General features: G+C 37.6%; 2 protein-coding genes across 3 annotated transcripts in view; both read right to left on the minus strand.

Annotated features, from left to right (window-relative positions):
• Nucleotides 1-1,807: 1,807 nt before the first annotated feature.
• wasf3a (WASP family member 3a) lies at nucleotides 1,808-16,656 on the minus strand. The gene is made up of 9 exons (XM_056247400.1): nucleotides 16,496-16,656; nucleotides 13,823-14,001; nucleotides 11,321-11,455; nucleotides 10,368-10,521; nucleotides 8,569-8,686; nucleotides 8,152-8,336; nucleotides 6,920-7,183; nucleotides 5,090-5,391; nucleotides 1,808-2,071 (listed from the first exon to the last, which is right to left on the minus strand). The coding sequence occupies exons 2-9, from the start codon at nucleotides 13,953-13,955 to the stop codon at nucleotides 1,914-1,916; spliced, it is 1,449 nt and encodes a 482-aa protein (XP_056103375.1). The 5' UTR covers nucleotides 13,956-14,001; nucleotides 16,496-16,656; the 3' UTR covers nucleotides 1,808-1,913.
• An 8,073-nt stretch (nucleotides 16,657-24,729) lies between these two features.
• Nucleotides 24,730-25,891, minus strand: part of rnf167 (ring finger protein 167) — a 121,563-nt gene continuing 120,401 nt past the window's right edge. For both annotated transcript variants that reach the window (XM_056247405.1, XM_056247404.1), the window contains one exon: nucleotides 24,730-25,510. In XM_056247405.1, the coding sequence (XP_056103380.1) occupies nucleotides 25,071-25,510 (440 nt within the window). In that variant the 3' untranslated portion in view covers nucleotides 24,730-25,070. The remainder of the gene's footprint in view (nucleotides 25,511-25,891) is intronic.

Below are 25,891 nucleotides of genomic sequence, written 5' to 3' on the forward strand. Positions count from 1 at the left end.
GGTCCATGAGCACAGTCCAGAGTGAGCAAGAGTCCGCTCCGGTTCACAACCCCATAGCTCCTCCCAAGAAAACGTTTTGGGGGGGGGGGGGAGCATAGTGGCCCAGACTAGCTTCCGGGTCAAAGCCACGGGGGCCGATCCTCCCTGGGCCCCTGTCCTATTCACCTGCCACAGCTCCTGGATACCCTCCTTCTCACCCTGGCTGGATTCTGTTGTGCGGGAGGTCGTGCCTTCCGGAAGGGGGAGTACCGTCAGGATCACCATACTTGTCACCTCTGCGCACTACATTTCCCATAATCCTCCCTGGCCATCACCCGCACTTTTCAATCAACACACCTGTCTCCCATCATTATCTAGCGCTCTACATAAGCCAGCACCACACGCACAGAGATGGTCTGGTCCACGACTAGGACTCCGTCAAACATTATTTGGACTGCTTACCTGTGGTTTCCTACCCGTGTGTTTCTTCATCTCCGCTACCTCCTGGTATTATCTCCTGTCTCCAATTCCTCCAATGGTAATCTCCTAAGATCTGTAAAGAAAGTGTAAGACTGTCATTCAATCTATTCAGCTGCAATCATCTCAAAGTGTGTGTGTGGTGCATAGACTGTAAAAAAATATGGACGTAGTGTCTGTGACGTCACCCATAGGTTTCTGAAGCGCATTTTTGAAGCCCAAAATGTATGGAGCCGGCTGTCGCCATCTTGGCAGCGCGTCACCGAAAATGGGCAAAGAGGTGGGATTAGCTGAGGTGACGTGACAGCTAACAGACAGCAGACAAACGGCTAGTAGTGACAGCACCGGCAATCCACCTGTCACTCAAGTGGCCACGCCCTAATTACGCAGAACTTTAAGGCTTAATTTAATGGAGACTGGACTGGACTGGACCAGACTGGAGCTCAACAGCAAGTCCACAGCTGGTTATTTGCCTTGGAGATTTAACATTTTAATCACTCAAAAAAGAATTGACTTTGGCATAAATGGGACAGAAGTCATATTCTGCTTAGATGTCATATTTATTGTTTGAAAGCACATTTGAATTCATTTGTTAATCAAAAAATTATATTATTTTGAGAGAGAGAGAGAGAGAGAGAGAGAGAGAGAGATAGAGAGAGATATTCACACAGCTTTTCCCACACACACATTTTGTGGTACAAGAGGTAACAGAAAAAGTAATATATAATAAACATAAATAACATTAGCAGATCATTCAATTGAAATAAAACTGAAATAATAAATATAGAAAATACTACAAGACCTTGATTGCTAATAGTTTAATTAAGAAATTCTGAATAATTGTCATTTTCTGTACAAAAAAAATGTTCTGTGTTTTGTTCTGTGCTTCCCTTTATATTGCATAGCATTCTTTAAGAAATTTACATCATTCTTAACTCTTTCCCTGCCAGGTTTTTTTTTAAAAGAAAAGTTGCCAGTCAGTGCCAGGATTTTTGATAATTTTCACAAAATGTTCATGGCCTCCAGAACATTTTGTTGTATGAATATCTAAACGGATTCGGATTCAGAACAATGATCAAAACAATGATGGAGTCCATCAACACCCCCAAAGCATCACAGTCCTATATCTCGTCCTGGGTCGAAATTATGCTGTTTAATGATCGCTTTATCTTACATGTGCGTAAGCAATGCTTCTATCGCTTGTTTCTGCTTCTCCTTCATCTGTGTTTTGATACAGATATTTTGTACTCTATCAGAAGATGTGTAATAGCGCCCCGTATACATGGATTGCTGGAAAATTCGGTCATTGGCAAGGAAGCGTTGTGTCATAAACGATGGAAAAATCGTCATTGGCGTGGAAAGAGTTAATAATCAACTATATGTGGGTGTCTGAAGGTGAACGTATTTATTTACAAGGAAGGTCTCTATTCTACCATTGTGTGTGTGGCTGACCATAATCAGTCAGACCATTCATTCTCATCAAGCTCTGAGTCGTCTTCTGAGTCGCTGTACTCCACGGCTATGCGGCGAGAGAGTATAGTGGCCACGTCATTCCCCACCGGCTCTCGTTTAGCCTGCTGTTCCTGTTGCTCCTGTACTTTCTTTAGTTGGATGCCTGAACACACACACAAAACATGTACAATAGCCTATACAGTACACAGGGCCAACTTGTTTTGTGTTAGCATTGACACTCTTAAAATCTTATATAGTAGCTGCTGAGTTTGGACAAAAAAAAAAGCATTAAAAATTAAATGAATCATACGACTCAACATAGACATCTACATTTACATCCAAGCTACAAGAATATTACAATATTAATGGTTGGTTAATCCAAATTAATTCCAATTACGTACTGTATTGTATGTGCCTTTGTGATAAAGAAGTGCTCAAGTTAATTGTATTGAACGTGCACTTGTTTTGTACTTGTAAAAAATCTGTACTTGCGAATAATATATGATATAAAAGACGCTTGCGCTTAAAAAGTGCACTTTGTTATAATTGTCACGTCTTGTTTTGGTCATGTCTCATGTTTCCTGTTGTCATGTGATTCCCTGTTATAGTCATGTGATCCTGCCATGTGTTCCCTTGTCTGATGTGTCATGGATTTATAGAGGGGTTTCACGACGCGTCATCAATCCGGAAGTCGGCCATTTTGGAGGCACAGAACGTAAATAATGCCACTGAACTGAATGGATTCGCAAATTTGGCTGGTTATTGCTGCTAAAAAAAATGGTCGAGTTTTGGTCTGTACCAATCGGTCACATCGGGAAAAACATGTCGAGTGCTATAGACTGTCAAAAGTTAAAGAGAAGAGTGCAAAAAACTGATGAAAGAAGGCGTTTGGGGTTGAGAGAGGTACAGCATCAGACACATGTAGCTGCTAAATGATGAAGCGTTGACTATGGCTAAAATGTCGACGCAGTTAATGTTAACTATGGCTACATTCACACTGTCAGTCCAAATCCGATTATCTTTGTATCAAATTGGAATCTGATCTAAAATGATGTCCACACTGTGTATCTCAACTGTTCAGATCCGACGTGTGTCCATGCATGTTATTTGGTAATATGGCAATGACTTTGCGTTGATAAGGGGGGTTGCATTTGCAATATAATGTTAGATGTTGTCTTTTTTAAATGCTACAAATGGAAATGTGTAGCCGCCGCGCTGGACAACTGCGGCAGAACTGTAGGAGGCTGGTATACGTAACGTTACTGCTTTTTTCCCACGCTCGTCTGCGCCGGTTTCAGAAATAATACTTTTCTGCTCGTCCGGCACTTTGCAACAACACAGCATTGTTTCGGCAGTGACTTTCAGCATGTATCCTATAAATGACGTTTGCATTTTAAGACATACCACGCGAAATCCGATCGTTCAGACTGAGGCTGATGTCCTGATATGTGATTTGAATAGGATTTCAAACCACATATGGATGTAACTTGAAACGGATTTCATGTGCTTTTTTGGACTGACAATCTGAACGTATCCTATGTCGGGATTATAATAAATAGATGGAAGAATTGCAGTAATGTTACGTGCTAGAGAACCTAACTCGTTCGGATCTTTACCACATATTAACTTTAGTTTGTCAAAATGTTGCGCTCTCTCCTGCTTCCCAAGTCCTTCTCTATATGATTTCGCACCTACCACGTGTTTTTTCCGTGGTTTATTAGTGTAACAATGTGTTCAGTAGTACATAAACAGTGCAATCAATGCTGTTGTTTACATCCGAGTGCCTCCATAATGGCCGCGCATCCGGGTTACCGCCCAGAACGTGACGTTGGTGAAACCCCTCTATTGTTCACAGGTGTCCCTTGTCTAGTCAAAACACTGTTTTTACCTGTAGTGTCTCCAATGAAGTGTACGAAAACATTACACTCAGTTTGAACTTAAAGGGTTAGTTCACCCAAAAATGATGTCATTAATGACTCTCCCTCATGTCGTCCCAAGCCCGTAAGACCTCTGTTCATCTTCGGAACACAGTTTAAGATATTTTAGATTTAGTCCGAGAGCTTTCTGTCCCTCCATTGAAAATGTATGTACGGTATACTGTCCTTGTCCAGAAAGGAAATAAAGACATCATCAAAGTAGTCCATGTGACATCAGTGGGTTAGTTAGAATGTTTTGAAGCATCGAAAATACATTTTGGTCCAAAAATAACAAAAACTAGGACTTTATTCAGCATTGTATTGTCTTCCGGTTCTGTTGTGGATCCGCGTTCAGTGCCGCCGCTGACGTAAGACGCTGCTGACGTGTGTCTGGTGTGTGTGTGTGTGTGTATTCCGGTTCTGTTGTGGATCCGCGTTCAGTGCCGCCGCTGACGTAAGACGCTGCTGACGTGTGTCTGGTGCGTCCGTGTATTCGGGTTCAAATAAATATGGCTTGGCAAAAAAATGCAAGTCTTCCTCTGTGTGGAAATCCTTAGACATGTTTGCGAAGATTGTTTTGTTTCCAGCGTGCGTCTCCCTCAGACTGTAAACGAAGCTCGGGCGCACCAGACACACGTCAGCAGCGTCTTACGTCACACACACACACACACACCAGACACACGTCAGCAGCGTCTTACGTCAGCGGCGGCACTGAACGCGGATCCACAACAGAACCAGAATACACACACACACACACACACACACACCAGACACACGTCAGCAGCGTCTTACGTCAGCGGCGGCACTGAACGCGGATCCACAACAGAACCGGAAGACAATACAATGCTGAATAAAGTCCTAGTTTTTGTTATTTTTGGACCAAAATGTATTTTCGATGCTTCAAAACATTCTAACTAACCCACTGATGTCACATGGACTACTTTGATGATGTCTTTATTTCCTTTCTGGACAAGGACAGTATACCGTACATACATTTCCAATGGAGGGACAGAAAGCTCTCGGACTAAATCTAAAATATCTTAAACTGTGTTCCGAAGATGAACGGAGGTCTTACGGGCTTGGAACGACATGAGGGCGAGTCATTAATGACATAATTTTAATTTTTGGGTGAACTAACTCTTTAAGTATATTATTTCCTTAAGCATCCTAAATTGTACTTCTTTTTCACAAGTGTACTGTAGTCATGTTAATGTACAGCACTCTCCTGCTGATGTTTACAAATATGCAGAAAGCACTCGACTCACCCATGCGTATTGCTGAGAGTAGGTCACTGCGAGCGTCTGCGACGGGCTTCAGACAGCGTCTCCGTCCCTCTCCGAGTGCACCGGGATGAGGTGGAGGCGCTGGAGGAGGAGGAGGACCTCCAGGAGGCGAAGCTGAAACCGGTCCGGGAGGTGGGACAGGTGGAAGAGGACACCGTAGGGATGATGTGATTGGTCCAGGATGAGGAGTAGCTGGAGGTGAGGCAAACGCCGTCTGTGCAGAGGGAATGAGGAGAGCCAGTGGAGGAGGCGGCGGGCCTGAACTGGCATAGTACTCCATCAAACTACAAGAGAGACAGAGAGAAGCTGAAAAATAGAGTATTTGGAAACCTCTCCAAGTAACCTCTACATGGGCCAGCATACATGGTCATTGGATAGAGGCTTTTGACTATTAGCATAAAAGTCTGGTCCACATTGTAGCTTTTTCCAGTGCTCACTGTATCATTCCAGTAAACCTTATAGATGTTCACGCTTGGTTGGATTAAAACGAACCCTGGTGCGATTGCTCTGTTAGTGCGGTTCACTTGAATAAGTCTGAACGCTGCCATCTGAACCCAAGGATCGAGACGGTGAAAAGTTGAGTCTCAACAAGCAAAGCATATTTATTTCCGACTCCCATGTTAACAAGTTAGAGCAGCATTCACATCGCTTGTACTTTTAAAAAGTTAATTATAACGTAAATAATTTTAAAAGAATATATTTCAGTGCTAACTAAATGTAATGTTTTCGGACATATAACTGCATGTCAATTGCAATTAAGTGAAATCGTGTTATAGTTTAAATGCAATTAGCTGAACTTTAGAGTGCTCTTTTGACTCATTTAACCCCTTATGAACATTTTTGTCTTATTCAGCTTTGTTTTTTTTGTTGATAATTTTGCCTGTGTTTATGCCAACAGCATACATTTTGCCACAAGTGTTTTTTTTCACCCCTACTTCCTTTAATAAATCTAGTTTACACAAGTAACACAAAATAGTTACACTAAGGACCTTAATTGCCCCCATTGAAACGGCAATTTTTAATCCCAGTGCCATTTAACTATAAAATTATGCAGTCTTTCTTAATAGACTTTCATTCTGTTGCCAAGGCCTCAAAATAAAAAAAAATACTATTTTTTTTACCAGATGGTGCAATTTTCTCAGGTTGGGCCTATAAAGCAAATACCCACTTTATGCTTCTAAATATGAGCCAATTGGATAAATTATATAGCTATAGTTGCGTGGGTGTGTTGGTATGTATGTCAGAGTGTGGTTTGTATGTGTGTGTGTGATAAAAAAAATTGCGTGTACAGTGTATATAAGTACAGTTATTTTAAATATAGTCATAAGATCTGAAGTACACTACAATTGCACATTCAATACAATTAAGTGCACTTATTTTACACAAGGAGCAGAACAAAATTCACCATAAAAGCATTTAACTAATATGTGTTTTTTTTTAATTGAAGAGAAAAACTGCAACAGAAAGTTTTGCATTAGAAATAGTCAAAGAGTAGACTAAAGTTGTAGACTATATTTATCATATAAGCTACACTACACATGTTATATGGCTTAACATGGTTATATGGTGTGTGTGGGAGGAGAGACTATGCTGGCAATTGTAAACGAAAGCATGTGACGAGTCAGAGCTACACAAATTGTGTAATGGGTGCATGATGCTTCGCCTCTGCTTGCGCGTCCAGTGTGAGACTAGACCAGCACTAATTAGCATGGAAATACTAACGTTTTTTTCAGCATTCTGACAAATTCAGAAACAGAAAACTACAATATCTTGTTTATTTAAAATAGCCGAGTCATGCATGTTTGCTGTTACCCATAGTCTGTTGGTGGAAGCATGACGGCTCCATTGACCCCGTTTTCCCGGGGCAGGTACTGTGGAGGAGCTGGATGTGTTCGAGCGAGTAAAGCCACTCTGTAACCTCCATCAGCAGCCACAGTTACCCCTGCAGGCCCTCCGATGCTGTGGTACTCGTGCTCCACCCCTCCATTAGCACCCTGTGATGCTGTGTCCACGGGATGTGCTCGGGCTGGAGCGTGGCATGCTGGGACTGGGTAGTCGGAGCTGTTTGGATGTGGTCTGTTGAAAAGATGATTCATGCTAATCATGCAATAATGATTTCTGAGGAACCGAATCATAAGAAATCTAGTTTGCTTCATTAAAAGAATTACTAAGTACTTTATGTAAATACTTAACCGGTCAAAAGTTTGGAATAATTCAAATTTAAAATGTGTCACACGATCCTTCAGAAATCATTTTAATATACTTATTTTGTGCTCAATTATTAATAATGGTTCTTAAATGTATTAATGTTGGAAGTTTTGGCTGCTTAATATTTTGGTGGAAACTATGATAGATGTATTTACTGTCACTTCAATTTAATGTGTCCTTGCTGAATAAAAGTATTCATTTATTATTGTTCAAATTATTTTTAAAATCTTACTTACCCCAAACCTCTAATTGGTAGTGTATTATGGTTTCCACAAAAAAAATATATATATATTAGGCAGTAAAAATCAGCATATTAGAATGATTTCTGAAGGATCATGTGACACTGAAAATTCAGCTTTGAACACAATAACCTTTTAAAATATTCACATTTTAAATTTTAATAATATTTCACAATATTACTGTGTTTTTTTTATTAAATAAATGCAGCCTTGATGAGCACAATAAACGTCTTTCAAAAACTTATGAACACTTTTATATATAAATTATTTATCCATGCAAATAATATATATTATTTGCATGGATAAATCATTTATAATAACCACTATAATATTCTATAAAAAAAAAAAGAATTGTTAATTTTGATTTCATTATGCCTTTAAATGAATGCCTTAAAATTCTTGTATCGTATCCTTGTGCATATCATGCCGGTGTGTATTTTAATGTTAATTGTCCCATTCACTTATTATATTACTAAGTACATCACTGTAACCATTCATATTATTTTTTTTTTTTTTTTTAAACCTGAGTGATGAGTTGAAATAATTTTTTGTAGCAATGTGATTATTATGGCATAAATGCGGTTTAAAATATCAGACCTGTACTCTGGAGACAGCGAGCCCTCAGACGATACACCCCTGCGAAGTGTATGATGATGATGACGATGGTCCGGCCGTAGCTCTTTATCAAAAGCCATCATGTTCCATTCCTGTCTGCGGTTATGAGCCTTACGAACCTTCTTCACCTCACGAGGCAGCGTCCCATCAACTCCCCGCTTCTGCTCCTGTGCCAGAAGATGTAAACTATCTGAGCTTTCAGCTTCTAAAAACTCGTTCATTCTGAGCAATATGATTTTCCTCAGGGAGAGGATCCATTTGAGTGAGTTTTTACTTAAAGGAACTGTGTGTGAATGGGTCAAATAAGCAAAACTCATTCTGCTGCAAACCCAACTACATTTGCAAAAACGTTACCAGATTTATAGTCATTCAAAACATTCAACGGAGTGATTATTTTACCCTATATTTCCTCTTCTCTTTTCTCTTGTCTTCTGTGTCTTGAAGCATTTTCTCCTTCCACAAGTCAAAGAAATATGAGGGGTCTGTGTAGAACTTGATTCCATCAATATGGTCATCCCTGGATCAAACAAACAAACAAACACAACACATTTGTACACAATAAGTATCTTAAAGGGATAGTTCGCCTAAACATTTAAATTCTGTCATTAATTCCTCACCCTCGTGTCGTTCCAAACCTGTAAGACTTTCGTTCATCTTCAGAACACATGAAGATCTTTTTACAGGAAATCTGAGAGATTTCTGTCCCTCCATTGACAGATACGCAACTACCACTTTGACGTTCAAAAGGAGATCGTAAAACTAATCCATATGAATTGAGCGGTTTAGTCCCATTTTCTGATGAGACTCGATCGCTTTATATGATTAACAGATTAAATTTAGGCTTTTATTCACATATAAACATTGATCAACTCACACATCAGTGGTAAACAGAAGCTCAAACATGTTCGCTTGATGTGCAAGAACCAATGAGGTTCATTCTCGTGTTACGCATCACGTTTGAGCTTCTGCAAGAACCAGTGAGGTTTGGTTGAGCTTCTGTTTATGTTCGCTGATCAATGTTTAAAGGTGCAAAACGCAAGTGTCTGAGTTTTTGCAGAACTACGCCCCCTCTGGCGACAAGCGAAACTGCAACCAGAGTTGTGCACGCTCATGGACCACACGCATCTTTTATTGGATATGTTTTATGTTTCATGTTGTACTATTCTTCCGAACACAATTCCTAGTTTATGAAACTGTTCACTAACAATGGTAGTAAAACCAATTCTGATTGTACATGTATCTAGCTTACGCTAAAGCATTACACATTTTACGCATCGTCATTTGTTGTCATACATACGGTAGATTGGCCGTATCAAACATTAGAGACTGGGCTATATCTTACAGTTTTATCAAGAAAAAAGCCAACTGAGGATCCCGTTTAAGACCAAGAGCAGACCGGAGATCTCTCCATTTGTTGAATGCCTTCCCGAGGTTGACTCTCGTCTTACTCCGACGCCTGTCTGACTCCAATTTGGACCTTTTGGTGGCACTAGACAAAATGTTTCTATTCTTTACTTTACGTGGAGTTTGCGTTGGGGTTTGGAATGGACTACAAGCCGGTCTCTTTGAATCCATCTTCTACCTTTGACGCACGAGTTGTCTTCGCTGATGCGGAGAATAGCGGCGCCGGCGAATACACAAACCTGCGAGACATAGCCTGGTGAGCGTGAACGCACATGACGTCACGCCCAGTCTCAAATTCGAGCCCGAATCCCTCTTAAATTTTACTGTACAGGATTATAGAGGCAATCTCAGTGCGCAGAGAAGGGCTCATTCAGCCCATCAGGCAGTTCTTTAAGCATGTATAGGATAGAAAAACAGGTATTTTTAACATGAAAAGTTGCGCAATGCACCTTTAATGTGAATAAAAGCCTAAAATAAATCTGTTCGTCATATAAAGCGATCGAGTCTCTTCAGAAAATGGGACTAAACCGCACAATTCATATGGATTAGTTTTACGATCTCTTTATGAACTTTTTGAACGTCAAAGTGGTAGTTGCGTATCTGTCAATGGAGGGACAGAAAGCTTTCAGATTTCATCAAAAACATCTTCATTTGTGTTCTGAAGATGAACGAAAGTCTTACAGGTTTGGAACAACATGAGGGTGATGAATTAATGACAGAATTTTAATATTTGGGTGAATTTGGGTGCACACACACACACACACACACACACGCACACACACACACACACACACCTGTAAGCAGACAGTATGTTCAGAGGTGGTGGTTTGTCGCTGGTGTTGTACATCTCTGTGATGGGGTTTGGAGTGCTGCTCTTTGTCACCGCCTGCTGGTCTTGAACAGTAGAACTCTTGAAGGCTTTACGCATGTTAATGTCCTGAAGTGATACTGTGGCAAAAAGGAGACAGAGAGATTTTTACACAAAGTACATCAGTTATCTCTAGGCACACAATATCTTCTGCTCTCCACAGAATTAGAAAACACACCATTTACAAAGTTCTATACATGCCCTGTATAATATGAGTTGTATTTTTTGATGTTATAGTAGTTCCATTTAACACATTTACCATCAATTTTACAGATTTTCTAAAAAAGAATAGTGACAAAATGGTTAAAAATAAATTGATAATCTACAGATTATGCCAGGGCATGCCCATCATTCATGTATGTTGCTATTAATATTTCACTGGTACTGGTTTAATACTATCGTTTGGTTAACCTTTGATATTTTAAGCAATAACTTGTGGTTACTTACCACAGAGAGTCATTTTTATTTATAAATAATTTATATGCATATGCAGTCATGGGGCACTGGTACAAATTTTGTTACAATTTAAAAAACAACTAATTAAATGAGAAACATAGTTAACATGATTAAAGTCGCATGAAATATAAGGTCCTTTTTCCCCTCTATTATGACATATGGAAAAATGTAGGACAGGTTGCCCCGCCCTCACATCAGTAAACACAACATGATAATAATAATGATGTGCACGGATAAATCATTTATAATATATACTGCGATATTTCATTAAAAAGAATTGTCATTTTAATTTCATGGTGACATTAAAATACACCCAAGAAAGGGGATCCACGGGTCATTTTGAACCGCGTATCCTGTTAGAAAAGCACCCGCCCCCCCTCTGATCAAATGTATGTCATCCTTGACCTTTGACCTTTGACTGACCTTCCTCCACACTAGAGTCCAACTCAGTGACCTTGATTGCAAGACGGTCTACGCGGTCCTGTAGAGAATTAGCACGCAGGTAGAATGTATTGGCTTCATTAAAGAGCTCACCAAACACGTCCTCGGCATGTTTACCTGTAGAAGATGAGGGAAACAGACAGAAGATCGGACATCATGAGCTTTGAAATAGTCCTTTAGAGAATGCAGAAACCATCAGGAACATTAGGAACAATCCTCTTGATGCAAGCTGAGGCCAAGCTATTTCAACATTACAGTATGTCCACTCCTACATAATTATGGTGCATGATCTAATATATTGGAGAACTGCAACACATACATATTCACTCCAAATCAAATGACAGGTCTCATTCCATAGATTCACACACACACACACACACACACACACACACACACACACACACACAGGAAATTACAGGCAACATGAATTCACCAACGCAGGATCTTTGACCCCACAGAACATGCATACACTCGGCGTCCACATCTGTCGATCTCTCTCTGCACTTGATGGGATTAATGCTTTAGAGCATTTGCTGGAAGCCAGCGGACAAAAAGCATTGTTATCTCTAATCTCATTCCGTCTATTGAGTTATAGGGTGTTTGTGTAAAACAGAACTACTTGCATATAGATTCAACTCTATTATGATTTTAACCAGAACGCTAAAATGTGTTCTCAGAACAAGGCTGTCTTGAATAAATGTCAGGCTGCATATGTTTTTATTTATTTATTTATTTATAAATGTATACAATTAATCATTTATATTACTTCTAATATATATATAAAAAAAACTTCTACAATTAGTGTCAATGCAGAACTTTGTGACTTTTTGTTATTGTTTTTTAGGCAATATTTGTAGAAATGTTTAATTGGTATTTTTTGTTTTGCTTTGTTTTGCTTGGGTTTTTTGTTTAGTTTTGCTTGTTTTTATTTTGTTGCTTTGTTTTGCTTGGGTTTTTTAGTTTTGTTTTGCTTGGGTTTTTTGTTTAGTTTTGCTTGTTTTTATTTTGTTGCTTTGTTTTGCTTGGGTTTTTTTGTTTTGTTTTGCTTGGGTTTTTTGTTTTGTTTTGCTTTGTTTTGCTTGGGTATTTTGTTTAGTTTTGCTTGTTTTTATTTTGTTGCTTTGTTTTGCCTGGGTTTTTTGTTTTGTTTTGCTTTGTTTTGCTTGGTTTTTTTGTTTTGTTTTGCTTTGTTTTGCTTGGGATTTTTGTTTAGTTTTGCTTTGTTTTGCTTGGTTTTTTTGTTTTGTTTTGCTTTGTTTTGCTTGGGGTTTTTGTTTAGTTTTGCTTGTTTTTATTTTGTTGCTTTGTTTTGCCTGGGTTTTTTGTTTTGTTTTGCTTTGTTTTGCTTGGGTTTTTTTGTTTTGTTTTGCTTGGGTTTTTTGTTTTGTTTTGCTTGGGTTTTTTGTTTAGTTTTGCTTTGTTTTGCTTGTTTTTTTTAGTTTTGTTTTGCTTTGTTTTGCTTGGGGTTTTTGTTTAGTTTTGCTTGTTTTTGTTTTGTTGCTTTGTTTTGCCTGGGTTTTTTGTTTTGTTTTGCTTTGTTTTGCTTGGGTTTTTTTTTGTTTTGTTTAGCTTGGGTTTTTTTGTTTTGTTTTGCTTGGGTTTTTTGTTTTGTTTTGCTTGGGTTTTTTGTTTAGTTTTGCTTGTTTTGCTTGGGTTTTTTGTTTTGTTTTGCTTGTTTTTATTTTGTTGATTTGTTTTGCCTGGGTTTTTTGTTTTGTTTTGCTTTGTTTTGCTTGGGTTTTTTTGTTTTGTTTTGCTTTGTTTTGCTTGGGTTTTTTGTTTAGTTTTGCTTTGTTTTGCTTGGGTTTTTTTGTTTTGTTTTGCTTTGTTTTGCTTGGGTTTTTTGTTTAGTTTTGCTTTGTTTTGCTTGGTTTTTTTTGTTTTGTTTTGCTTTGTTTTGCTTGGGTTTTTTGTTTAGTTTTGCTTGTTTTTATTTTGTTGCTTTGTTTTGCCTGGGTTTTTTGTTTTGTTTTGCTTTGTTTTGCTTGGGTTTTTTTGTTTTGTTTTGCTTGGGTTTTTTGTTTTGTTTCGCTTTGTTTTGCTTGGGTTTTTTGTTTAGTTTTGCTTGGGTTTTTTGTTTAGTTTTGCTTGTTTTTATTTTGTTGCTTTGTTTTGCCTGGGTTTTTTGTTTTGTTTTGCTTGGGTTTTTTTTGTTTTGTTTTGCTTGTTTTGCTTTATTTTGCTTGGGTTTTTTGTTTAGTTTTGCTTGTTTTTATTTTGTTGCTTTGTTTTGCCTGGGTTTTTTGTTTTGCTTTGTTTTGCTTGGGTTTTTTGTTTTGTTTTGCTTTGTTTTGCTTGGGTTTTTTGTTTAGTTTTGCTTTTGTTTTGTTGTCCAGCTGTTTGGGTAAATTGTCAAAAATGATTGAAAAGAAAACATATTGACATCAGAAAATAAGCGTACATATTACATGATGGTATTGTAAAGGCAGCTTAAAAAATTCAAAATCTATTTGAGCCCATCTAACATGATAGAGTAGGTCTTACTGAGGCTGCTGAGTTGGCGTATGATGGCAGAGAGTGTGTTGTTGGTCACACACTCCAGTTCATTGCTGATGGTCTCAGGTAAAGCTCCTCTGCACAGATGCCTTGGCTCGATGTTTCTCTTGACCAGCGGCATGGCTTCACCTCACCACACACACACACACACCAACAAACTTCAGCACCTGGAAGTACACAAACACAGTCAGTTAGACCAAATATCCTCACACATCATTCACAATGTCACATAATGAAGACTAAAATATGAACACGACAGATTGAAAGTGGCATTAATAACCCAATTTAATATAATTTATGTTAAAAACGAATCAATATAAGTTAATAATGATCACACACACACACACACACACACACACGCTTTATAGTTTTAAAAAGAATATTACTTGTGGAAATAATATACTTTTTTAAAAAAAGGCTTAAGTGAAAATTAAATGTAATGTTGGACCTTTAATTGCATGTTAATAAATACATTTGTCACATAATGAAGACTAAAATATGAACCTGACAGTTTGCAAGTGCCATTAATAACCCAATTTAATATAATTTATGTTAAAAACTAATCAAAATAAGGTAATAATGATCACACACACACACACACACACACTTTATAGTTTTACAAAAAATACTACTTGTGGAAATAACATACTTTAAAAAAAGGCTTAAGTGAAACTTGAATGTAATGTTTTTGGACCCTTAATTGCAAGTTAATAAATATATTTTAACGTCATTTCTATTGAAACTTGTATGACATCTGTAATGATGACATTTTAAAACACTACGGTTAAATTATAATCAAGTACTTTACATGTACTTCAGTATGTTAATCAACACATTAAAATAACAGTACAAACATGACAAAAAAAATTAAAACACATTGGTAAAACTTTTAATATGACATTATTACACAAGTGCACTTTGTTAAAGTGTACTCAAGTTTGGTAAACAGTTATAAACACCTCACCAGTTCTTTTCATAGCTTGCATGTGTAATGTTAGTTTCATTCTGTGGCCTGCTATCCAGAAACAAGTAAGGTAACTGTGTGTCACCAGAAGATTATACAGGGGATTAAGTTATTAGATGCGCACGCAAACACACACACACACACACACACACACACACACACACACACACACACACACACACACACACACACACACACACACACACACACACACACACACACACACACACACACACACACACACACACACACACACACACACACACACTGCTCTCTGGATTACACCCGCTGTCACATTAACTCCCAATGACACATTTGAGAGAGAACACTGCAAAAGATTTCACACATTTGTTACTCTTAATGCATGAAACTAATAATGTGTGTAGAATAAAATGAATGATCTTAATCTAAAACCATTAAATCCACAACATAGATTCACCTTCCTGCAGAACATATCAGTGCTGAGACATGGATGTTAGTTTATTTCAATCCAAGGCTCAAGGTTTGCTTTGCGCTATTGGATATTTTATAAATAACACAGGTTTGAAGTCACATTCTCATAATAGTTATATTTAGGTTTCATGTTTCAGGAGAAGCTAACCACATGTAATTGCTCAGCATCTCTCTGTTAGCGACTAGTGGAAAGGTCCATTAACTCAAATGGAAATCAATGGCTCACTACTCAACAGTGCTCCATTTCACTAGCAAAAGCACAGCACACACAATATCACATTGTACTACATGACACTAATTATCTGTTAAGGATTAAACAAATGAGGAAAATACATTTCTTTCATGTCAACTCTCGGAGAGATTGACACGGTTATGGATGTGGCAAAGTTAATGTATTTTGTATGTAACATACATGATTAAGCCCGTAGTAGATCTATACAGGTGGAGCTGGGGAAGGTGGAGGGTTTCTGAAGCAAGCAACAATGCCAAGTATCTGAATGTTGAGCGGCGAGCCTCAGCAACCAATCAGCTGCACTATAGATAACGATGTCATCGCTTGCTAACAAATTGAGGACCAACCAGCCTGTGCCATCACCATTTCATGACAGAACTTTGTATTTCTGTTAAAGTAATTGCAAGCTACAGTTAAAATGATTAAAGACCTTATTAGGTGTAGAAATGTGACAAACAAGTAAAATACTAAATCAGCAATATACTATTGATTTGGTTTAATTATATGCCATCATCACCAGAGGCAAACAGAGAATGTAGATACAAATACCGGTAGTATAAGAAATTACTTCTTTTTAAAAGTTTTATTTATTTATTTAAATGTGCCTTGGTAGTAGCATGGTATTTTTGATGTACTACCATGTAAAAATCAACATCATTTATGACAATAATTCAGTACATGGTACCGTGGCATCACTAACATAACATCCCTGTACCATCATCACCAGTACTTTTTGTAAACGGAATTGGAGTTGTCAAAGCGCTCTCAACTCCGAAACGCTGATAGATTGCAAAGTTGAGGACTTACTTAATGAATGTAGCGTCCAGCATTAATGACGCGCTGCTCCGTGAGTCGCGTCGACGCTGACAACTACGAGAGTTTATTATAGAGGACCATTAATCTCCCAACCTATGCCCTAAATAAACTATGTAGACATGTAAAATTAGTTATATTATAATAACGAAGCACTTCACAAAGTTTTGAGTATGTATTTCAAAACATGTTCGCTTACCAAAAGTGTGTGGAATGCAGACGCACGTCAGATGAGACGGAGGTCTGGTCACTCTTCCATCAAGGGATCGCGCATTAGGGCGGGATTATCATGTTGATTGACAGTTCTGTGCACCAATTGCATTTCACGATCGGGAAGCTTCTTTTGAGATTACAACTGTGAGGACCAATCAAGCAGTCGCGTGTGGATGAAGAGAAGCGCAGGGCTGTAATGGGACGGTTTCAGGATAGGAATTAGGAAAGGTGAGCTATAAAAATGTAAGCGTAATTCTTTCTTTAGATTTAGTTCAAAGCTGTATCAAATGGTAGGCTAAATAATTGTTTTTTTTTTGTGTGCGTGTGTGAATTATATCCTCCACACTCGCAGAGATGCCACTGAAGAACCAAAAATCTAGAGAAAAACTGTTAAAAATAAAATAAAATAAAAAATAATGATAATAATAATTAGATTAAAATAAATTAGTAAAGCAATAAATTAGACCTAAATAAATAAATACATTTTGTGATTAAAATAAAATAAATAATAAATAAATAATGTGATTAGTTATTAATCTATTAAATAGATTAAATTAGATAAAATAAAAAAATTATTAATATAAATAAGTAAAAATTAGTTTAATATTAGATTAATATTAAATAAATATATATATATATAAAAAATAATACATATACAAAATATATGATAATGTAACTGAAACTAATTTAAGATTTATAATATTAATTTTTAATATAAATTGAGGGTTTATAAAAGCCAGATGCCTTATAAATTTTACGATGGGGGCCCCTCACAGGGATAATCATATTTGGGGGTCCGTGGCTTCTAAAAGGCCGAAAACTATAACATGTTTTCACTATAAAGAATCTTTTGTGCATTGAGAAGGTTCCATAGATGTTAAAGGTTCTTTATGGAAGCATTAAAGGGATAGCAATATGGCTGCCGTCGCATCATCCAAGTGGATGCTGCACATTGGTGGTGGTTGAGGAGATCCCCCCCTCTATGTAAAGCGCTTTGAGTGCCTAGAAAAGCGCTATATAAATGTAATGAATTATTATTATTATAGTTCACACAAAAATGAATTTTCTGTCTTACTCGCCCTCATGTCATTCCAAAACCCGTAAGACTTTTGTTCCTCTTCAGAACACAAATGAAGATCTTTTTAATGAAATCTGAGAGATTGACAGCTACGCAACTATCACTTTCAAGCTCCAGAAAGGTAGTAAAGACATCATTAAAGTATTCCATGCGACTCCAGTGGTTTAATCTCAATTTTATGAAGCGATGTGAGTGCTTTGTTTGCACACACACACACAAAAAAACATAACTTACCACTTTATTTACAAAATATGAATCTCCAACACGCATCCACAAGAGCACTGATGCATGCATAGACGTTGTTGCATGAACGCGTCAATTATATAAACTTTTGTAAACCCTAATCACAATGAAAGCATTCAAAATGCAATATTTAACATATATGTAACATCTGCATATAATGTCCAATGTGTAAACAATATGATTTACACACCAAATTCAGCATAAACGGCACAACCTGCATATTTTTTAAATGCTCGAGACACGAGCTGAACACCTGAACCGCACAGCGATTGGCTGCCGGCCGCGTTTATCGCTTGATATTTCCATAAAATGTTTTCACGCTCTCAACTCTTTCTCTCTGGTCTGCTGTCAATCCCACAATGCACTGCGCGAGCATGAAGCTCATCTTCCGTAGAAATGAACTGAAAACGCTCGCTTCGTGCCAGTGGACACGCACCGTTACGGGTTTAGAACGACATGACGGAGAGTAATTAAAGGGATAGTTCACCCAAAAATTAAAATTCTGTCAGTAATTACTCACCCTCATGTTGTTCCAACCCCGCTAGACTTTTGTTCATCTTCAGAACACAAATTAACGCAGTCACACGCAGGCTCACTATTGGCCGACGCTGGTCATGTGTGTGATGCGTGACGTACAACCAAGCTTTGCGCTGTTTCACTACGTGAAATCTCACGGGCGTACAGAGAAGGAAATGAATAGTTGAATAAAGTCGTTATTTTTGTTTGTTTTTTTGCGCACAAAAAGTATTCTCGTCGCTTGATAAACTTAAGGTTGAGCCACTGTAGTCACTCGGACTATTTTAACGATGTCTTTCATTACTTTTGGGCCGGCCAGTTTCGATCCCTTAAGAAGCCTATGGAGGAGTGATCCAGCTCTCAGATTTAATCAAAAATACCTTAATTCGTGTTCTGAAGATGAAGGAAAGTCTTACGGGGTTGGAACAACATGAGGGAGAGTAATTACTGAAAGAATTTTCATTTTTGGGTGAACTAACCCTTTAATGATAAAAATTTTCCATTTTTTGGGTGAACTATCCCTTTAAATGTCAATAAAGAACCTTTATTTTTAAGAGGGCAATCTCAAATCCCAATATCATCATATTTTTGTATAGCTCTTGAGTAAACACGTTAACAGACTGTGCTGCAGGTTGTCTCATTTGTTTTGAGTGCTGTGATTGTATGCAGTATTAATCATAATGTCTTTAGGCCAAAACAATAGGCTAATTATCTTACCGTTTTGCTGTTGGACATCTTCCCACAAAAGGTCATTGTGGGTTACATGAATGTATTCCTAGGGAATAGGCTAACTTCGTAAATGTTTAAATAGCTTATTTGTAGGCATGGCTTTAATGTATATGTTTTTAAGGCTAAAATAATCCTACCCTGAAAAATATCGCATGGGCAAAAAGTGTAACAACTATTCAGCTCTTGACTTGACAGATAGTATTAGTTTAATTGTCTTAGAGCTGCTTTATAATCACTATGATTGCTGTTGTCATTTTGCCCATTGTATTATTTATGTGGGTCCTTCGATTCGCTCACTATTGTTTTACACGCGGATCCATCATCTGCCATTGGCCTGCGGTAATCACACAGAAGTCCAGATCAATATGTCAATGTCATTCAAATGTAGGGCAAAACTAAATGTTAACATGTTAACAACAGGCTGTTGACCTTTCAGAAGGAAATATCTGTTAATATTCATATACAAATGTATACTAATGCTGCCACATGCATTAATATTTATGATGAAACCAGACCAGTGCATTGACGTTAATAAAAGGTGCCCTTGCTTTTTAACGATGTTCTGCTAATTTGCACCCAATTCTAATTTTAGGAACTGAAAACCTGGGAATATCTGGTTGAAATATGGTGTAACACAATGGTCTTCAGCTGGATTACATAAATTCTTAAATACAAAATGATATAAACAATGTTATATTGTGATTTAAATTACTACTCTGTCTATCTATACAGTGGCCCGAAAAAGTATGGGGGCTTGAATATGAATATCTTTGCATTAGATGTATATAATAACAAAATATCAGTGGCATTTATTTTTTTAAATAAATATAGCAAGACACTTTTCAAGCAAATTTAAACGCTTTCTGGTTATTACATTTTGTGGAAAAAAATGACTGTGATGAACTGCAGTTACTCTCAAAGGACTTCTATGTGAACTTGAGAAGCGACTTCATCCACTTAAAATCACGGAGGTACCAGTTGATTAAAAGTCATTGCAAAAATGTCAAATAAGCTGTTGGTGTGGCTTGATAAAGGCTTTATTTGGGGCAGCGGTGACATCTGGAGAAGGACAAGGAACAAGTTGGCTTGACTCCAGGCACAAACCACTTTTAAATGAAGTATTGACCATTAAAAGACTGATGGAGCCATATTGACATGTAGTGAAAGTATACAAGCTTTATATGCAGTGTATTAATGAATCATTAGTTTGTTAACAATTGAAAACCTTTTTGTCAGATAAACCTTAACGACCTTAAAATGTTGTGAATAATTACAAATAATATAATACTTTTTTATAAACCTGTTCTAATTGTAATGCTTTTGTATACATAGGCCTGCTTTTTTTCTGCAATCCTACAAGACTGCTCTATAGTACGGGTTGAATTTTGCGAACTTTCTTGTATTTCAACAGGCAAAAGGCAAAAATCTAAACAAAACCAGAAATCATTTACATTAAAGAATCTATTCGCATTTGCCGCAGGAAATAATTTAACATTAAATATCAAAAAAAGATGTGTAGGCTACAATTTATTTACAATTCTTTTTATCACTCCATAAATCAGAAGGAAAAGTTTCAACAGCCATAAAAAATAAGATCCCATGTTTTAGGAATAAAATGTCAATTACCCCTGAGTAAAAACTCGCAGAATATAGAAAAATGTGAAGTTTGAAAAAATTAAAAAACTAATTTTGAGAAAACAGTATTTATGTATTGTAACTGAAATCTACAGACAGAATTAGATAAAGTGTAAAAAATTCAAACACTTAAATGTGTATTGAAAATTAGCTTAGCATCTTATAATTGACCAGTGCATGAAAAAAACAATGGGTTTTTTCTATAGTGGTCAAGACATGAGAAATCAAATTTACCCTTTAAAGTTGTCTAAGTTTCATGGCTTAAAATATCTTCCTCAAAACAATTTTTTTTTTTTTTTTTATCAAGCTTCAAAAACATTGTGTGTGGATATGACTGCTTATAAAGCCGGGTGAACCCTGTACAATTTATAATAGTCCTTTGCGAATGTTGCTTGTCACACTGTACTATCTCTAGCATTAATTTTGATCATGGCTTTCCAAAAAAAAAAAAAAACGATGGAAAGAAATGGCAAAAACGACGAGGTGTTTGTGGAGGAAGTGGTGGGTCTCCGAAATGGCATACTCTCTTGAGTAGGTACTTATTCTGAATAAGTCATTACTTCACAACCAGTAAAAAGTATGTTCTACCGTAAAACTTCAAATAGTAGCCCGGGCTTTTATTTTCCCAAATCGTCGAACTGCACCGGCTTGTATTTGAGACAGGCGTCTACATGAGACAGGCCTTTATAATTTAGTGTTGAGATGTTGTTCATTGAGTGTATAAAGGCCTGTCTGTCTCTACTCTCTAAAAAATCTCCAAATGCTCCACGTGAAACTGCGGTCTAGCAAGACAGCGCTCGTGTTGTTTGAAGACGTGAGAGTGCGCGCGCGGTCTCTCTCTCTCGCGCGCTCTCTCTCTCTCATCGATCAAAAAAGGCTTTGGAGGGACAACAATTTGCTAAAAAGACCCGGCCTCTATTTGAGAGCGGCCTTTATTTACCCAAACCTGCAGCCACACCGGGCGTGTATTTGGGACTCGGCTTGAGTGGGCTATTATTTGAAGTTTTACGGTATATAGTATGAATGTAATCCAGATGTACTACATTCGCCATACTGTTATTATCATGTGACCTCCCAGCGTCAGTTGCGTCGCCTCACTGCCATTCATAAATCCTCTCCCGTGGCATCATGGGATAGTAATGTGTCCATCGGATGCACACTTCAGAATCTCACCAGAAGTAGTACTTTTTGCCCACTCTTTTATGAGTACTGTGAATTCAGACATACTTGCTTTGTCACATACTGTTTTCGCATACTATATAGTACGGAAGTGTGAGATTTGGGATGCAGCCGTGGTTTATTGATGTCACACTAATCGTGTCATCGGGTTCTGCGCTACTATTGGTTTCCGATTTGATGGTTGTTGTAGGAGGTCACACTGATCAAAATTCTGGCACAGTGGTCATTAAAGGGATGTGCGTTACAAGAGGTAAAAACGATATAAATACTGTTCGTTTTCTCACACAAACCGCTCGTTTCGTGTCTTAGGCCATCAGTGTGTACTTACATTTACGAGTCATTAAATCATGTTTAATTTGGACTTCTCTGTGCATGCTCTTTGAGGTGGTGACCATAGACCTGCATTATATGACTGACAGACAAGAACGGTTTGACCTAAAAATATCAAAATTGAAACTTCTGCGGAAACAAAGACACCTACATCTTAGATGCCCTTGAGGTAAGCTAAAACATACCAAAAATTAATTTCAAAGTGAACTATCCCTTTAATCGGCTGTCGGAGAACCCGTCAAACTAACGCTCAAAGACTTCAGATTATGGCCCAGGATCAGAGGAATCACAAAATTGTATAGCACACGGCCAAAATCGTACAGTGTGAACCTGGCGAATAGTTTTACATCATCACACTATAGGCCCCGCCCACCGGCGTTCAGTCGCTTACCTACCGGCTTTAAACTATACAGAATCAAGACTTTTAATGGCATGAAACGGCATTTGTTTAATCTTTCAATGAGGGTTCATAATATAAGATTTGACTCAGGAAATAGTAAAATTGTTTTTATGGCACAGAATTAAACAATGTTACAGTCCTAAATAAATCTTCTGTAAAGTCAATTAGAATGCAGCACTACACAGACACGAACCAAAATTATATATGGAGTAGAAATAATAATAAAAGCTACTGCTCCGGCAAACTACAGGTGCAAAACCCTATGATTCTTTATAGTGTTCTTTCTTCTTTGCTTTATATTTTTTGAAAGGAGACACAAATATATCTGAATGCCTGATGTCAAAGAACTGAAACTAAAATCACAATGATAAAACTCGGGAAAGAAAAACAGACATGTGACTGATTAGTGGTTTAGAGGAAGAGATGGATGGCGTTACATTTACAAATGAAAATTTGAAGTAGGCACATGTTTATTTAGTATAGACAACACAACTTCTTATTCATTTGAGATGAAAGATGTGATCTAAGAGGAAAAGGTAATAAACATTGCCATTATGTCTATACACTGTCAGCCATGATCAAAGTAAATTTAAACCTGAAACAGCAGCTAGCATTTAAATGGTAAATGTCTATATTAAACAAAGAATAGTCCATTTAGCTTGCATCAATAACGATAATAAAACTCTTTCAACTGCAATCTTTCTATATGAGAGAGAATAATGCCTTTACATTATGTAGAGAGAGAGATCTGCAAGGAACTGCTTCAGAAAGTCAGTTTATGTATTGAAAATAACAAAAAAAATAACCGATTATAAAGGATGTTGTTGTAATAACACATTCTAAATTATTAGTCAAAAAGTGAATCCTGTGAGAATGGTATGATTTCAGGTTGATCAATGCAGGTGTTTACTAAAAATAACATAAAAGGATTTACTTATCAAAGACGCTAATTCAGAAGTCTGCAATCATTTCTGTGCGACCTCTGTAGGTATAAATAAATGATTAGTATTCATTTACAAACTGGCAACCTGTCCGTATTGCACATAAATGGTGACCAGAATCACCAACTTACAGGAATAGTTTCCCCAAACTTTTATTTACTAAATCGTCAAGGTTGAGGTTTTTTCTTCAGCGAAACAGAGAAACTTAACAGAATAAGGAGGATGCTCTTTTTCATAAGCTATGAAAAGACAATAAATCGCAATTAAAAACCATAATAATAACCCATATGACTTATGCGCTATATTCTATATCTTGTGAAGCCATGCGACAGCATTGTACGTGGAACACAGCAGAATTCACCCAAAAATGTTAATTCTGTCATTAATTACTCATAAACCTGTAAGACTTTTGTTCATCTTTGAAACACAAATGAAGAGTTTTAATGAAACCTGAAAGATTTCCGTCCCTCCACTTCAAAAAGTTCATAAAGAGATTGTTTAATGAGAATGATTTTTGCATATGGATTGCTTTTACATTGATCAACACACATACATGCACATCAAATATGGCAAACAAAACTCAACATGATGCTCGCGTTTTAATCAAGTATGTTTTTGTTCACCATATTTGATGTGCTCTATGTATGTGCATTAATACAACATTTATATCTGAATAAAAGCCTAGACTTGGATTTGGATTAAACCACTCGATTCATATGGATTATGTTCACAATATCTTTTTGTTGCAATGCATGAAAGTTTTGGTTGTGTGGACTTTCACTAGAAGAATGAGAGAATACTAAAAAGATCTTAATTTGTGTTAAGTCTTATTGGTTTGGAACGACATGAGGGCGAGTCATTGATGACAGAGTTTTAATTTTTGGATGAACTAGTCCTTATATCATCAATGACTGAAAATCTGCCCCTGCACCACAGCTTAGGAAATCTTAGACTTACTCATATTCAGGCTTCAAACATGTCTAGGTTTGACCCTTTTTTTTTTCTTTTTTTTCTCTTGTAGAACAGTGTTTTGCATGTTCCCCTAATCAGCTCATTAGTAGAGACTCCAAAAACCTGAAATAGGTGCCAATAAAATAAAAAGGGTGCAGTGTTGTCATACGTGTTCCACAGAAGGAAGAAATGAATATGGGTTTGGAATGACATGAAGGTGAGTAAAAGATGCGTTTCTATTTATCTAAGGATGGTTTCATTAACCTCAAATAGTTTTTACATGACCTTTAACTGTGATTTGGACATTTTAGGACAACACATGATTTTGTGAACCACGCCAATCTGTATTTTTGTCAGGAACTGTAAAACGTTGCACATATGCCGTTTAGTGTTGGATGCACTAGCTAGAACTAAAAGTGGGATGGACGTGTAATCTCAGTGAGACTGGACAAAATGCATCTCAAAATAAGGGGTGTAAAAATCCACCTCTGCCATATACATCAGAGAAAACAGATCCCTATAACAACCAAAGTGACCGAGATAAAGGGGTAGTTTTTAATCAGACTCGTAATGCGCCGCGTCCGATGAGCTCTGTGGTGTCGCTATCCGAGGGGTGACCCTCCTCATCATCAGTACCTTCATCCGAGTCCTCTACGGGTGTGCAGTACTCGTCGTGCTGCGGTGTGTGTGGCAAGCACTGAGCGGAGGTTGTGACCGTAGCCACGGCTTCGCTGGACGTCACTGTGGAGGAGTAGTTGGGAGGCGGGCTGGAGGAGGCAGGGGACGCGGGGTTGGACGAGCGGAGGAGAGGGGTGCGTTCAGAATCAGCCTCACTGATCGCTCCGTCCTCTTCCCCGCCAGCCTCGCGCGGCCCCGCCTCTTCCTCCGAATCTGAAGACTCAGAGGTTTCTGGGTTGGGACGGGTCACGCGCTGCTTGCACACTGGGCAGGTTTTCTTGGTTAGGGTGAGCCAGGGGTCCACACACTTGCAGTGGTAAGCTGAATGATGGAAGCAAAAATCATCATGTTATGGTATTCTGAACAGGGACAAAAATGAACTCTATAAAAAAATATGCATGTCGTTTCGCTGTTTTCTGCATATGTGTGGAAAACAATGAATATCATTTCCTCCCTTGGCTGTACCAAATTCAAGCCAGACGCCCAGCCACTCGGGGTGGCCGACATAACCAAAATCTTATATCACGATAATGATATATGTATATATTAGTGCTGTCAAACGATTCAAATATTTAATCGTGATTAATCGCATTAATGTCATAGTTAACTCATGATTTTATCTATTCTAAATGTCTCTTTATTTCTTTTTGTCCCATTCTTTTTTCTCATTTTAATGCTCTTATCAACATGGAAAAGTGGATC

This window comes from Rhinichthys klamathensis, unplaced genomic scaffold, assembly GCF_029890125.1.
Source record: "Rhinichthys klamathensis goyatoka isolate OS25496 unplaced genomic scaffold, OSU_Roscu_1.1 h1tg000046l_1, whole genome shotgun sequence".
Classification (NCBI taxonomy): domain Eukaryota; kingdom Metazoa; phylum Chordata; class Actinopteri; order Cypriniformes; family Leuciscidae; genus Rhinichthys; species Rhinichthys klamathensis.

Excerpts from the sequence above, each read along its gene's own strand:
- wasf3a (XM_056247400.1), bottom strand. The coding sequence starts at position 13,955 with ATGCCGCTGGTCAAGAGAAACATCGAGCCAAGGCATCTGTGCAGAGGA. Across the intron at positions 11,456-13,822 it reads ACGCCAACTCAGCAGCCTCA|GTAAACATGCCGAGGACGTG; the intron begins GTAAGACCTACT and ends CATCTTCTACAG. Across the intron at positions 5,392-6,919 it reads CTTCCACCAACAGACTATGG|TTTGATGGAGTACTATGCCA; the intron begins GTAACAGCAAAC and ends TCTCTCTTGTAG.